General features: G+C 37.1%; 1 protein-coding gene across 6 annotated transcripts in view; it reads right to left on the reverse strand.

The window, feature by feature from the left end:
* Positions 1 to 16,099, reverse strand: part of CHRM3 (cholinergic receptor muscarinic 3) — a 275,139-nt gene that overhangs the window by 112,910 nt on the left and 146,130 nt on the right. For 3 of the 6 annotated variants that reach the window (XM_027684546.1, XM_027684549.1, XM_027684555.1), the window contains one exon: positions 14,634 to 14,736. In XM_027684546.1, coding sequence (XP_027540347.1) covers positions 14,634 to 14,736 — 103 coding nt within the window. Of the gene's footprint in view, positions 1 to 14,629; positions 14,737 to 16,099 lie in introns of those variants that run through there. The other 3 variants (XM_027684585.1, XM_027684576.1, XM_027684565.1) reach the window with 2 other exon arrangements.

Genomic DNA, 16,099 nt, shown 5'->3' on the forward strand with positions numbered 1-16,099 from the left:
CTTGCTCCAACAGAAACAGCAAAAAATAGAACTGGCACACATGTAGGATACCCTTTTTTTAATTCTTTGTTTTTACAAATATTATGTTTCCTCACCACCTCATTAAAGGTTAAAATCTAGTGGAAGACAGGTTCCTAGTGGCTGTGAGTGAGTGCCAACAGCATTTCACAAAATCACAGAATATGCTGAGTTGGAAGGGACCCACAAGGATCACTGAGTCCTCTTAGCCCTGCACAGGACCATCCCCAGGAGTCACACCATGTGCCTGAGAGCATCATCCAAAAGCTTCTTGAACTCTGTCAGGCTTGGTGCTTTGACCACTTCCCAGGGGAGCCTGTTCCAGTGCCCAATCACCCTCTGCATGAAGAAGATTTTTCTAATATCCAACCTAAACCTCCCCTGACACAACTTCAGGCCATTTCCTCAGGTCCTGTCACTGGTCACCACAGAGAAGAGATCAGAGCCTGCCCCTCTTCTTGCCCTCACAAGGAAGTTGTGACTGTAATGAGGTCTCCCCTCAGTCTCCTCTCCCCCAAGCTGAACAGACCAAGTGACCTCAGCTGCTCCTCATATGGCTTCCCCTCAGGGCCCTTCACCATCTTTGTTGCCCTCCTTTGGACACTTTCTAACAACTTAATATCTTTCTTACATTGTGGTGCCCAAAACTGCACACAATATTCAAGGTGAGGCCGCCCCAGTGCAGAGAAGAGTGGGACAATCCCCTTCCTTGACCAGTTGCCGATGCTTTGCCTGATGTAGACATAGTAAATCAGAGAGTTTTCCTAGACATATCAGAAATCTTGAGTAGGGTGAAGGTTTCTGATGCCTGCTCATGTGTGAAAATCAAGCAATTTATTCCTTGATTTTAAATCAAGGATTTAAACTATGCTTGTTCCTCCTGCATGCTTATGAGCAGCAAATGAGCTCAGACTGTTAATCTATTTGCTCACCATTTTCCTGAAGTTCTTCCACCACTTCCACTGTGACAAACTTGTCCCTCTTGGTACTGACTAGGAGGGGACAGACTGGGTGGCAGAAGCTTTGTTTTTGAAGGAAAGCAATTTACTGGAGAAATGTCATGCAAAACAAAAATAGGACTTCAGTGTTACACGGCATGCAATAGTGAACAGAATACTGCATTATATTTTCATCTGCACAACAAAAATGTCACAAACGCTAATGGCAGTATTGCTTAGTGGGCAGGTCCCTAAACATGGTTACATTTTCACAATGCATTGTTCAGGTTGATCCATCTGGGAGTAATATTTCAAGTTGTCCTTTAGGAACTTGGCCTTTTTACAAACATATAACTTCACTGCTTTGCCATAACAGAAATTTCCATGGAGATACTGATTACATGGGAAGTAGAGAAAGTTTTCCTAAAAATTAGCCAGAACAGGAGGAATGAATTCCCACAGAAACAAAGAACAAGCACAATCTTGCCTCAACACTTTTTATCCTTCCTTAGTAGCATGAATGTTTCAGCTAACACCTTCTGCAATGGAACACAATACTGCATGTGTTTATTTGCATATGTAATATCCAACCAAATTACATCCAAAAGATAATACAAGTATTGCTATGAGAAGGACAGCATTAAAAATGATGGAGAACAGCATCTATAAAGCAATCAATATGTCCAGTATAAAACACAAAGTGATTTGTGTTTCGAAACCACATTGCTTACTAGACGGGACTGTGTATTATGATCTAAATATAGAAAAATCTCTAAACAACCCCTGACTAAGAGGTTCAAGTTATGTGCTACTGTTTTCCTGTTTCGGACTTTGTAATAGGAAATAGTTTTTTTTTTTAATAAAAAAAAATCATACATTTATAACAACCAATCCTGACTGCTCAGGGAAGGACCCTGAGCACAGCATTGTTACTACAGATTTTTGCTAGTGGCCTTTGAAGAACATTACACAAAATTCACTTTTCAACTATTAAAATGGAATAATGAAATCATAGTGACATTAGACAGCTGTACTTCTGTGCAATTTTTGTGCTACAGCAACCTTATCCCTTGTACGACCTGCCAGCTTGCTCTAAATGCAGTCTGCTCTAAGTCATGCTTTGAACAGATCATGCATCCATCATGTTGGATTTGTAGAATTTTTTCCTTGCAATTATCTATGGTAATTAGTTAACCTCCTCTAAAATCATATTGAAGCTTGGACCATATCCACTCCAGCCCACTTGTTATAGCCCTCTGTGGAGGGCTAAGCATAGCAACAGATACCTAGATACAGGCATCCATACCTGTGAATAAGAGAGTGCTGTGCTTGCCCTCAGACAACTGTGCTGTCAAGTCCTTGCCTAGCAAGATCCTGTCTGAGCTGGCAATCTCCCACAGTTTATCCATGCTTCCTATCTAATCATTATCAGAAGTCACAGATAAAAGTATCCTGTGCTATTCTGAGATTAATAGTATCATATAAAAGTTCTGTTTCCTTGGTTTATTACATTTGTGAGACAAACGTATAGGCTCATTTGGTCACTGTCAGGCAGAGGGAGATATTTTTTCAAGAGATGTGTTTGCACATATAAAACCATGGATTGTGCTTGTTTTCTTCTGATGAAAAATAGATATGCTGGACTATCCCAACCACCCCGCTTTTCATACTTCTGCACAGAAGTTAGAAATGAAATAATGCACAGCTTTTCCCAGTGCAATACTGTCGCTGCTGCTTCTCAGCTCTCTGTAAATGGGGCAGAAAAATCCTGGGTTCATATCCCCTCCCACTGGCACAAAGCTCAAAATCATGTGCTTCTCCTCTCTGACCCAATCCTCACTTACAACTGAGTATGGTATTCTGGGTATTATGGTATTCTAAAAAAATAGTCTAAAACTTTTCCTTGAAAGTTTAAGCTCCTTTAGATACTTTTAGAATGAAAAAAATAATAAGATTTTTAAAACAAACAAAAAAAATTGATGAAAAAACATTTGATATATCTACGTTGAAAGTCAGATTTTGATGATAATGTATAGACTTTCCTAAAATGAAAATGTGCTATTATGCTGAATCATAAATTTCAAGAAAAAAAGATGTTTTCATTCATTATAGGTCTATATGATACTAATACATTTGGAAAAAATCCTATACTGCTTTTATATTTAAAATTCTGAACACCAAGATCAGCCTTTTTAAACTATTGAGTTAATTAGCAGATCAAGAGCAATCACCTGCTTTTCTGTATTTCCATTGCCATATGCTTATTCAAGCTTCACACAAGTGGAAGAACAGAATTCCATTGGTTTTAAACTTTTAGCCATGAGGGTAAATGTAAAAAATAAACAAATGCATGTATACAAAAATAGATAGGTAAAGAAAGGAATCCCTTTTGCCTAATCTTCAGGGAATTTTCTACATCTGATGTATAAGAAATATAAATTACTACATTTTGGAATCTTTATACCAGAAACTGAACTGGAAAATCAAAGATGTGTTATTTATTTATGCAACAAGTATCCTAAATGAAAAAGGGCTGAGCAAGAAGAAACCAACCAAGAATAATCTATGGTTTTCTCAAATACCTGACTTTCAATCCTCTTGGTTGCTGCACTGAAATAATGGAAGCGCCTTACTACCTCATGGAGATACACTCAGTTTGTATACAATTCTTTTTATCAATTAGGAGGGATTTATAGCCAGAGAAAGTACCTTTGAGATCTAATCACTAAGGCGAAAACCCCCAGATTCCCTGGAAGCAGAGGCTTAAATTCCGGCTGGCTCACCTCATCCTTTCATCTTTTGGAGGTAGATTAAATTCTGCGTAGCTTAGCATATAGGGGTCCTCCACAGGACTTTTAAGAGATGAAGTCCTAGTTCCTCTAACTGTTGTTAAATACAACATCTTTTTTCTCTTTTCTTTTCCCCTTAGAAATAAGTCCTAGCAACTTGAAATCATTTTTCTAAATATATTCCTCTTTTTATAGACAGCTAAGACCTTCTAGTCTTGAAAGTCTGAAGCTTTATTTCCTCGATTCTTTATTTTAATATAACAGACACTCTCCTATAGCATTGTTCTATTCCACAGGCAGCATTAGCAGAATCAGGGCCCAAAAGAATACAGGCATTTATTCCCTGTTCAAGATGTACACTTTTAATTTCTTTGAATTTCAAAAAGCTAACCAGACTCACTGAAATAATTGAAATAAAATTCAAAACTATCTTTAAAAAGAGGAAGAAACCTCAGCAAATACCCCACTAACTATTGACTCTCTCCAACAAATCCCTATGCGTACTGAGAAATTATGAACAAATTAATGACAGTGCCTACTACAGAGCTTAAGCTTAAATTTTTAGAGCTAAAACTGTTAATACATATTACAAGTAGTAATGATTGTACATGTGTGCACTAGGGATCTAACTTAATTATTTAATGACATCTAATGCATTACACAATCCTGTATATTTTGGTAGATACTTGGTACAGTTTCAAAGGCTTCTCCAGCAATTACAAATAATCAAAAAAATGCCAATTAGAACCAACACGTTGGTTACAGAGAAAAAGGGATCTATGGGTTGGTAGTCCTTAGGTTTCTGAGTTTTTCCCAGTTAAATAAACAGAGTAATAAGAAGATGAATTTGCCAGTACTTTAAACCTTTCCTAATCCTAACTGGGTTTTAGGCATATAAGCCAAACAGTCCCAAAAAGAAAGATGCATGAAGATAATGTACAATAATAATTGGAAAATCTTGGGTACTATTTAGAGGAAAAGGAATCCTAGGAATGGATTCATGTCAGGAAAGTAGAAATGCAGTCCATCAAAGAGGCACTGGCTTGCACAAACAAAAGACCAGAAACTTAAGAGTCCATATCCTCTCCCTAGGAAGCACTAAGGAATACTTTGGTATACAATGCAACTTATTTCCCATGGAGAGAGAAATAAAACAATATAGTATAACACAGCCAAACTACAGCTTGGTGTTCCACACATGAAAAAAAAAAAGACCGACATGAAACACCTGGTGTTTCTTTCCTCAGGGACCATTAAGTACACCAAGTTCTTATTAGCAATTCAATGTCTGCTAATGCTTCAGAAGGGAAGAAGATACAGTTTTAAAATTATTCAGAGCAACACAGCCTGAAGATCTGGCCCACTACTTTTGAAGATAGACATTATATTCATTTATTACAGATGTCACTGACAAATTTTATGTCAAAAAGTTGCTTCACAAGTTTTGTTTTACAAGTCAGTCAAGCTGGTAAATGCCAGACAATGAGCAGCCCAGTACAGGTTTTTCAGCCCATTTGAGCCTCCAGATGTTCAAATCCCTTTGCATAGTCACACTAGGGCTCCAATAACTTTAGATGAAGTGGTACAGGAGTGGTGCCTAAAGCTCACCTGAAAATCAGAAATCAGGCTGAGAATTTCTCTCTTGAAAGCTGTTTTGCCTGCAGTTCTGTCACCCAGCAATTCCATAGGGAACGGTCAATGATTACACACAAGGCTTTGGGACCCCGGCCATCAGACCCCACAGAAGTCACAAAGCAGTAGAAAAAAATCTGAGACAAATGCTAAAAAGTGAGAAAAAAGACAAACTGAAATAAATTTTGAAAATGCTTTGGTTGACTGCCATTTATAAATAGAAGCAGAAGGCATCTGAGTCCGAGTCCTTCTTACCCTGCCAGACAAAACTCTGCTCTCTGTTGTACAACATCTCGATTGATCTTTCCCAAGTGCTGCAATACCTTGTCTTGGGCATCTCCTCAGCCACAGTGTGACACTGCAAATTTGCTGTGCTGTTGTTGACCATACTTTTCATTTCACTTTAAGATAATCATCAAAGCAACAAAAACAATTATTTTATGTAATTAAATTAATCATTTAATTGATTAATTTTTAAAAATATTGAAATTGAAGAATCACAGTAGTCAATTCTTTTCCACCTAGGACAAAATTATCCCTAAGCTCTGTTCCTTAGTGGCAGTCTGTCAACATAGTCAACCTGTTAATAGAAATTAATATAGGAGATAGAACATTTTCTACAACAAAAACTGTAGAGGACACTACCAATTTCTTCTTTTCTAATAATCACTAGGGTAAGTTTTACGAGCTCTCCAACAAAGTAGTTACAGGTTGCAGTGAACGTGAGTCCAACTCTTCTCTCATGCCTAGTGTATCAGTGCATGCTGCAAGCCTAAGTTAGCACCTGCTTAATTTGTTCTGAAACAATGAGCTCCAGTCAGTCACCTATTCCAAAACCTCACAAACAAATTTGAGATTTTAAAACATTTTGAACACTGAGAAATCTTTCTTTTTTTTCTTTTTATATGCAAAAACTGCTAGATTTAGATAAATACAGTGGCTAATGTTGAGAGTCACTATACCTTAGAGCATGATCATTTCTGCAAGAGCATCCCAAAAATATTCAGGCATTTTTCAGAAGATACGCACCGGCATGAGAGTATAAGCTTTGTAATTCACCCCAGCACCAGGCAGATGAGCAGTGACCATCTTGCTAGAGCTGACTGTGAACCTCTCTAGCTTTCATGCACGAGTGATGCACTGTGCCCAAGAACGGAGTATAAAGTTTAGTTTTATAACCCCTTATTCTTGTGAAGTCTACAATGGAAAAAAGCTTGAAAAAATCCCAGGGCAACAGTACAAATGCAGCTTCTTTGTCTGGACAATTTCCTTTCCTCTTACATTCTCTGCTTCAAAGCAACATTGATTACTAACTGCAGCTGGACTGATACTTCCAATATGATATCTGCTATTATTTGTATTTTGATAGCAACCACCAACACATCAGACACAATACATTACCCAGAAAACTGACAGGATAAAAAAAAAAAGGCTAACATCTATATAAATGTTTTATGTTTTACATTACATTATTAAGCATTTAAGCAACTTAACATATCCTGAAGCACATCTGACTTTAATACTGTAATCTTTCATTTTTGATTGCTCACCACAGTATTCAAAACAATGATTAAAAAAAAAAAGTATGATTTGAGGGGATATTTCAAGATGGTGCTATAACATCATGAGCGACTATATGAAAGGTGCAAATATAAGATGAGATTGTTGTTCAGAGCAATGTAAATAGAAAAACAGACCAGGTGAGGTGTTATTATACGAACAGAAGGTTGAAAATATTTTGTAATGAAACTTCTGGACATTCTGGAATTAAAGTATTTTCCTTCATACATTAACTATCGATTTGAAAGTTGATTTTACTTTAATTGCAGTGAAACAACAGATTCAGTGAACTTTGAACTATGTTCTCCTATGACTTGTATTCTGAATAAAACTTGTCAATCTACTGCCTTACTGTCATTCAGAGCATGTCCGGGTGGCAGCTGTGTGCATATGAAGACAGATTAAATGCACAACTAGTCAAATGGAAAAATTTGCAAATTCCAAACAAAGTCTTGTTTCAAAGCCTTGTAGTTTCTCATTAAAGGAACTCCAGCTACTTCACAGTTTTATCTATGCACCTCTATGACAACAACATACAGACATTTCAGCAAAATCCTAACATTGTATTACTATGATGATGACTAGAAGTTACTCCCTAAGTCCTTGCACATGAAGGTTTACAAGGAGAACTTGACTGTCACCTAATGCACTGTGGATCCGGAGAGGAGCAGGCAATGCAAGGTGGACACATCTGTAATGAGAGCTGGGGAAGGGGATGAAAGGACTGCTACCCTCCTACCCCATGTCTCCCGTTTTTGCCACCAACCTGAATTTCTCCATGGACTTTTCCTTCTTTGTTATGATCAGGCAATCAGCCCTAAGAGTATGACCTGAACCATCTCAGCATATTGAGTTTATTGGAGATACAAACATACATTTACCTACAGAAAGGTGAACTTTCACTAAACAACAGTTTCAGATTTTTAATGAAGAACTACCTTTTTATTCAGCCTACCACAATCCATCCTAGCCAGAGACCTATTCTTAATATGTAGCCATATATGCATATACATTTATTAAAATCATAACATTATTATCTATTAACTTCAACGTTGGTGGAAAGACATAGGAGACAAGAATGGGAAAAAAATAATCATGGTGTAATTTAACTGCCTAATGAAAATTATTTTAGAATAAATTTCACAGAATCATAGAACAGTTTGAGGTGCTGCAAAATAATCTAGTCCAACATTCCCTGAAATCAGCAGGGACATCTTTCAAAAGATCAGGTTGCTCAGAGTCCCAGGGATGGGGCATCCACCTCTTCTCTAGGGAACATGTTCCACTGTTTCATTGTAAAAATATTATTCCTTATATCTAGTTTGAATCTACTCTCTTTCAGTTTAAAACCATTATCCCCTGTCCTACTGCAAGGCCCTGCTAAAAAGTCTGTCCCCACCTTTCTTGTAGGTCCCCTTTAAGTGCTAAAAGGCTGCAATGTCTCCCTGGAGTCTTCTCTTCTTCAGGCTGAGCAACCCCAAGTCTCTCAGCCTTTCCCCATAGCAGTGGTGCTACAGCTCTCTGACTCTTTTCAGGTTCGTGTCTTCCCTGTACTGAGGTCCCCAGAGCTGGATGCAGCACTCCAGGTGGGGTCTCACAAAAGTGGAGAGGTAAAATCACTTCCCTTGACCTGCTGGCCATGCTGCTTTTGATGCAGCCCAGGATACAATTGGTCTTCTGGGCTGCAAGTGCACATTGCTGGCTTATGTTCAGCTTTTCATCCACCAGAAAGTTAAAAACAATACAGAAAAACTAAGGACTATTCCTATTTGCCACAGTATAGTAAATTCAGTATTTCATTACAGAGTTCATTACCTCTATTATTTAATCACCTGCCAACCATTTAGAATAGGAACAAAAACTAGTTTTAAAACACAAACAAATAGTACTGGAGGGAAAAAAGTCTTATAAAGCAGAAAGGAAAAAAAATATTTCTTTAGGATATATTATGAATTTGTAAACTTATTTAAACAATAATGAAAAATTTCAGAAAATATTCTGTAGAAGTTATTTCTTTAGACTTTTGTGACTGTCTTCTTACCTTTTTCATAAAACTTTTAGGTTCTGAGTTAATAGAAAATATGTCTAAGCTTTCATATTTTGTAGTACCTCTTTTCCTCAAGGATTACTCAGCCTAACATGAAACTCTCAGATCATCAAAGTTTTTATTCAATCCAGCATTAGATTTAATTACTATTGCTTTTTAAAAGTGCTCTTTAAAAAAAAATCTTTAATTTTATAAATTAAGGAAAAATGTGTGCACGATTTTTTTTAATATTTCAATACTGTTAATATTTAGCTGCAAAGATTTATTTTTCCACATAAAAATATTTTTAATCACTTGAAATTCATTCATATGAAACAAAAAGCATGCTTTAGACCTTAAATGGAGATTAATTTGAAGTTAGCGGTCAGTTTAAAGTTGACACTAAAGTGGGAATAAGTATTGCATAGGGGACTGGACTGCTTTTATTATACAACCTGTTTCAGCTTCTGTAAGTTTATATGTGCTTAGACTATTTCTACAGAAACCCATATTGCAAAGCTGTCAATATTAGAGGAGCTTGGCACTGCAGATTGGCTGCCCTCAACGCTGCTAGGAATGATAGCCTGATTTGGTTCAGCTTGTAGGGTCTCTTGTCACAGGGTGAAATGGGAAGGTGAAATAAAACACTCTTACAATTAGATAGTTCACTGAGGTTTTACAAGACTTTCTTAGTCATCCTCTCCTGGAAGACATATTATAGTCATATCCTATCAGGTTCCCCCTCTGCCTCCAAGTTGCCTTTATAGAATAGGGAGGCTAATGGATTCTGTTGCTTGTGTTGCAAGTCTATGATCAAGTTAGTCCTGCAAGCACTTTGGAAGAAGCAAGCAGCATAGTTTGGATGAGCAGACTTTAAAAAATATTCCAACAGAAGAAAGCTTCACTCTCTCCACTTTTTTGCCACTTTATTTTGCCAAAAAACTTCAGGCTGGTTGAGAGACTCAGTTCTAGTATGAGTTTGATAAATTTGAACATGCATGACACAACAATGGTAATCGTCTGGCACGGGTAAGTCACCCGTAAGAAAGCCGTGAGAAATGAAGGAATGCAGGCAAATAAAACTATAGTGATCTACTGAACAGAAGGGCTTGGAACACAAAAGGGGAAAGAAATGCTGTTGTAATGACAATACTTTTAATTATATATATTCAATGAAAAATAAACTATTACAGAGAGAGTAAAATACTTCCAAATAATGGAAGTAATGTAATGTTCAAACTTAAATGAAGTATTTTTCTCTTGAGGGTTTTGTTGTACTATTTTATTTAGCTTAATGTAATTTAAATTATAAACAGAATGGTTTTGCAAGCCCCCAGAGAAATGTACTTTGTTTATAATGTATTTCCTTTGAAGTGGTTATGGAAATCATGCTCTTCCTGAAGTCTGTATCTCACATACCACCTACAGCTGCAAACTAGTCAGTCCTCACAAGTTAAACATGATCTGTCTGGTGAAGTGCGTGACAAGAAAACCCAAGATTTTTTAAAATGCCAGAGGAAATAGAAATTTGTTGTTCTGCAAACTAATGGTCATTCCTCCAAAAGAAGTTATTGAAAGATCTTTGTTGATAAAAGTTATGTTTTTTCAGAGGGAATGGAACTCGGCCATAATCACTTCACTTGAGTTTTTAATGCACATAATGAAAGAATAATTGTTCACGCTATACCCTAGAGGAAGTTTCAGCTGGGAGTAATTATATTTTGTATACTCAAATTTAAATACATAAATATTTCCATCTTTCATTTAAATAATAAATCCTTAAAAATTTAATTCTAGTATAAAAAGTACACTTTCTTTCATGATGCAAATTACAAATGCCTAGTTTGTGTCACTTTTCTCCTCCAAGAAATCAAAATTGCTACAACTGTGAACGAATAAATGGAATGCTCTCCTCACCTTTAATAGCTACCGCATAGAGTTGGTTAAATAACTAGACACGAAGAGGAAACTGCCTCTAGAAAATGAATTTTGGCCATTAATCATCTTTTTAAAGCATAATAGTACCTAATCCTCCTGGATGAACCATGAGTTCAACGCTCCAGCCACAGATACACAATAGTCTAAGCTGTGATGCTTCTCCTCAAATAACGTCACTCCAAGTCACTTCAAAGGGACCAGGCAAGTAAGCAGCGTAAGATTTAGCTGACTGTGCAACTGCTTACAGCATGAACTCATGACAGCTGTGAGACAGATAACAAGTGCTTTGAATTGTTTCTTTCTTTTATCAAAGCTACTCTTCTGCTCTAACCTACTACCACAGACTATAAATAAATAAATAGATAAATAAATTAAAATACTAGTTCTCGCTAGCTTTAGATTAAGAGCTTGAATCTGTTTTCAAGGGATAATATTTCTGTGTAACTATAAAACAAAGATCATGCTCTGGAGTTAAATTTCTGATGGAGTTGGTAGATTTTATCAATATCAGAAAGTTTCAGGTAGATATTTAAATCCATTAAAATATTTATAATCAAATTTGGGGACCCCTGGTGGCCTAGTGGTTAGCATGCAGGACTCTCACCTCTGCGACCCAGGTTCGAATCCAGCCAGTTCCCCGGGCAGATGGAGCCCGTTAGCCCTGTGAGGCCATCCATCTATGAGAAGGTCACTCTAAACAAACCTATGTCCTGAGGACCTCACTGCCATTGTCCAAGCTTGCTTGGCCCCGGCAGATGAACCTTAGGATTAAAGGGTGGGCTCAGTTCAGCGCAGGCTGTGTCTCACCTAAAAAAATCCATTGCGCAGGCTGGAAAGGTAAAAGACCTTTCCCCAAATCTATAATCAAATTTATGACTACATGAAACAAATATTAATTAATTCTAACACATTGGGCTTGTTTTTTTTTTTTTTTTTTTTAAATAATCTTATGAATATACTACAGAGCCAAGCTGTACCATCACCTTTGCAAACATCTATACTTTGTTAAAAGCTACTCAAGCACAAGGGGACCCCTGGTGGCCTAGTGGTTAGCGTGCAGGACTCTCACCTCTGCGACCCAGGTTCGAATCCAGCCAGTCCCCCGGGCAGATGGTAGCCCGTTAGCCCTGTGAGGCCATCCATCTATGAGAAGGTAACTCTAAACAAACCTACGTCCTGAGGACCTCACTGCCATTGTCCAAGCTTGCTTGGCCCCGGCAGATGAACCTTAGGATTAAAGGGTGGGCTCAGTTCAGCGCAGGCTGTGTCTCACCTAAAAAATCCATTGCGCAGGCTGGAAAGGTAAAAGACCTTTCCCCAAATCTTCGTTCGCAAAGATGGGCCTCAAGCACAAACATTACTTGCATTAAATGAAAAAAGTATGTCATAGTGACCATTATCCTTGTATTTGAGGCAAGACTTTAAGACTCTGACAACTCAGTCTATCTAATGTACCTTTGCTAAGCAAGACAATGCTGTTTTTCTCAATTAATGTAACATATTCAGATGAACCGACAAATTCTGTTTAACGCACTGCACATTTGTGGGTAATAAAGAAAATTATTCTATTATTTCTTTATAGCTATAATCCCTTAAGAGGTAGCATGACAGTGTGGTGTAAATCTAAAGCAAACCATTTTATTTGTTTGCATGAATGGCTTTGATGACATTAATTTATTATTAGGAAAAAAATCCAAACAACAGATATTAATCCATGGCTTTTCTGAAAATGGATTATATGAATTGGTGCTCTAACTCTTTATTTTTTGCTCATAGTTTCCTCACTGTCACATCACTGTCTAAGTGACAAATAATGAGTTTTTATACAGGAAGACAGATGTGGACTGTAACAAAATTTGCAGAAGTTAATTATATGAATTGAGGTATTTTCTTTGTTACTTTCCTTTCAGACTAAAACTGAATACAGTTCAATTCCAGTTCCTTTGAGGTACTCTGATATTTCCTGAAGAAGAATAGTTGTGCCGCTAATATCTACTAAGGCATTCTCCTTAGACGTGATACCCTCTCCAGCATAATAAATGTCTTTTGGGACTGCTTTCCTCCCCATCAGTTACAATTGGGAAAGATTTTGGATACTTACAGTAGAGAATATGAATCTCTTCTCCAATAGCAACCCACTTATGAATTATGACAATTTAAATTTAATTTTAACTACCAAACCAGAAAAATTATGTGTGTTTAGTATTTTATTCATAGAAATGCTGCCATCTAAAGAAAAAAAAATGGCCCAAATCCACAACCTTTCACCTTACACAAAATACTTTAAAAACCATCTAATTAAAGCTGGAATATGGTCAACACAATATGAAAGGCAAAATCAAATGTAACTGAATATGGCCAACAGAGTAACAGTGTGCAAATATACCATGTTATAATTTTGAGATACAAAAACAGAAGTAAGCATTGTTTCAGGATTCATCTGAGACACTTCTTAAATTGAAGCTATACGATTCAGCCAGTATATGCTCTTAAAATGCTTTCCTGAGATGACTTGGTTAGAAGCTTTCTCCAGACACAACTGAGTGACTGAAATCTCAAGAAACTCCAGAAACAATCACAATAAACTGTCAGTGTTAAGGTCCCTAAAACAAGTATACAAGGAGAGCTGTTTTCTGTGTAAGAAGAGTGTGCATGCATGTGTAAAGACAGGCCGTCTAAACTACTGTTACAAATCCAAATTTACAGTTCATTTCCACAAAATTAGAAATTAAAACCAAGGCGGAACTTTGAATGTGTAAGGAATGTAAAAGAAACACCATCTGTAATATAGACACAAATGCTGCAGCTTACCAATTCATGTAAATTATTTTAAATGCTGCTGCAATTGAGACATAAAACAGCACAGCATACAAGGGAGAAAGCAGTCAAGAAATAACGAATGCTGGCAATTTAATCAGAACAATTTAGTTCTTTGCCTAGGTCTTCTAGCTCAGAGGGAGGAGACTTGTTGAAAGTAAATGCAGCTAGAATATCAAAACAAAAAGGAAAAACACACTTTTCAAAAGATTGAATTTTAATTGTTGGATTCCCACCTCTTCTATAGCAAGACTGAATTATTCTGCAGGGAAATCCTGAAGGTGAAATATTGGCTACATTTTTTATTTTGTTTGAAACTCATGGAAAACTTGAAGGTTTGTGCAGAAGCTCAATACAATCAACAGAGATAACCTAAAGGCATCGCTCTGACTACCAGTACCATGGTACTCCTCTGCTCTTCTTAAGGCAAACATAGAGATTCATGCATGTAAACCTGTTCAGGCTAGCTCTTATTTGGCTAGCTCTTATTCTGCTACCCGTGTGGCTGTAATAACAAGAAACTCAAGCTTTAACAGTTGCTTAGGAATTTATCCATTTCTCTGCTGGGATTTGTGCCTAAGCTGAAATTTTCACCGCTGCAGCTGCTACTAAAGTTAGCTCAGATATGACTGCAGGAATGATAGGCACCACAGTGTTGCCAGCACCCACAACTACTTAAAAAAGATGTAGCAAGAAAACCAAACACATTGTGACATATGACAGTCTACTTTTGAGCATCTATTGACAATAAAACACATCACAAGTTGCAGGGACTTAATAAGTTATACCATAGTCTATAAATTCCAAAAGACTCTGATTCTACAAAGTGAGCACTGTTGCCAAAAATCAGCTGTTTCCCGACATGTTGAATACTCTCAAAGATATAGTGTAAAGGGTTTTTTGAATTTTACCTACATGGTCCAGTGAGGATCATCAGAACGGCTAGTTGGATCAGACACTGTGTAATTCTGTGAACTCCTCTTTTGGAAACAAAACTGGTAGTGCGTCAGCATGTAGGCTGTGAACAAAACAAAAGACGGAACAATTATTAAAATAGATTACAGAAAAATGGGGGAGGCACAGATACATGAGCCAAAAGGCCTCCTTTGGAGCAAGAGATGACAAATGCTATTAATACTTTCTATTGCTGAATAATTTTTTTTTGTTTTCCTTTTTTTTTTAAATATGAGAGACCTAGTTGAAAATAGAACAATTCAAGCACGCATTTATGACACAAAGATCCGAAGCAGTGGTAATTGGATGGTACTGATAAGCCTTTGGGATGCTCACACTTACCTCCAAAGAGCTATGTATGGTCACAGTATTTTAAGATGATTTTTTCAAACCCAGTAACCAAACTGGAGTGGAGATAACAGTTTCTCCAAGACAGCGCGAATAATCAACAAATACCAGGTTGGACCTTTCTCAGCAAAAACAGTCTTGACAAGATGGCCCAGCAAATTGTCCAGCTAAATCTTAAAAGTTTCCCATGTTGGGTGATCCATCATTTTCCTGGGTAGATTATTACTATAAGTCTCCAGCTGAGTCAGCAAAGCAAATTTTCTGGCTTGTGTCAGAAATTGGCACCTCTAGGCACAGAGGGAGATGGGATGCTGAGCTCATTCAGACCAAGGAGCAGCTTGACACAGGGGCAGAATTAAGAACTGGGGTCTCTTTTTCTTCCCCAAATTATTCAGTCTTTCAAACTAACCAATTCATAAAATTGGTTTGAAATACTGTATTTCATGTAAAAATGCAGAGAGCTAGAAAAATAAAACTCCTAATATACCCCACACATTATATTTTCAGCTGCATTAAATACACTGATGCTTTTAAAAGTTGACAGAGGAAGCAAAAATATTAATATTTAAAATGTAATCAACACACTTTCCTTTGCAGAAGTTGTAAATTTCTGAAGTCAGAAGTGTAGGAGAAGGATTAACTACTGACCTCTATAAGCAGAAGATCTTTGGAAGAAATAGAGAGGAGACAGAGTTTATCACTCGTTCAAGGAAACTTTTGCTGCCAGGGAAAAGCTTTAATGCAGTAAGGAATTTGTTCCTGTGCAGGATGCTGTGTATGTTCTCTTTACCTGTCTACTGAGAGGGAACTCCCTTGCTACAAATCATAAAATTCTCACAGAGGTGCCTGGAGGCTCCCACCTGGGGGGCCAGGCAGGCCATAAAGCACGTGTATCGTTCAGATACCTACTGCAACATTCTTGACTGTTAAAATAAATTTTCTTTAAAACTTTAGCCACAACCCGGTGCCTGGGGTTACCTGCTTGCATATCAAGCCTTGCACCACCATATTTCATTTCATTATAAATCATATATGTATATCATATATATATCATTACTTACAATATTATATTCTATGTA

Source organism: Neopelma chrysocephalum, unplaced genomic scaffold, assembly GCF_003984885.1.
Source record: "Neopelma chrysocephalum unplaced genomic scaffold, ASM398488v2 Primary Assembly neopelma1_23, whole genome shotgun sequence".
Lineage (NCBI taxonomy): Eukaryota > Metazoa > Chordata > Aves > Passeriformes > Pipridae > Neopelma > Neopelma chrysocephalum.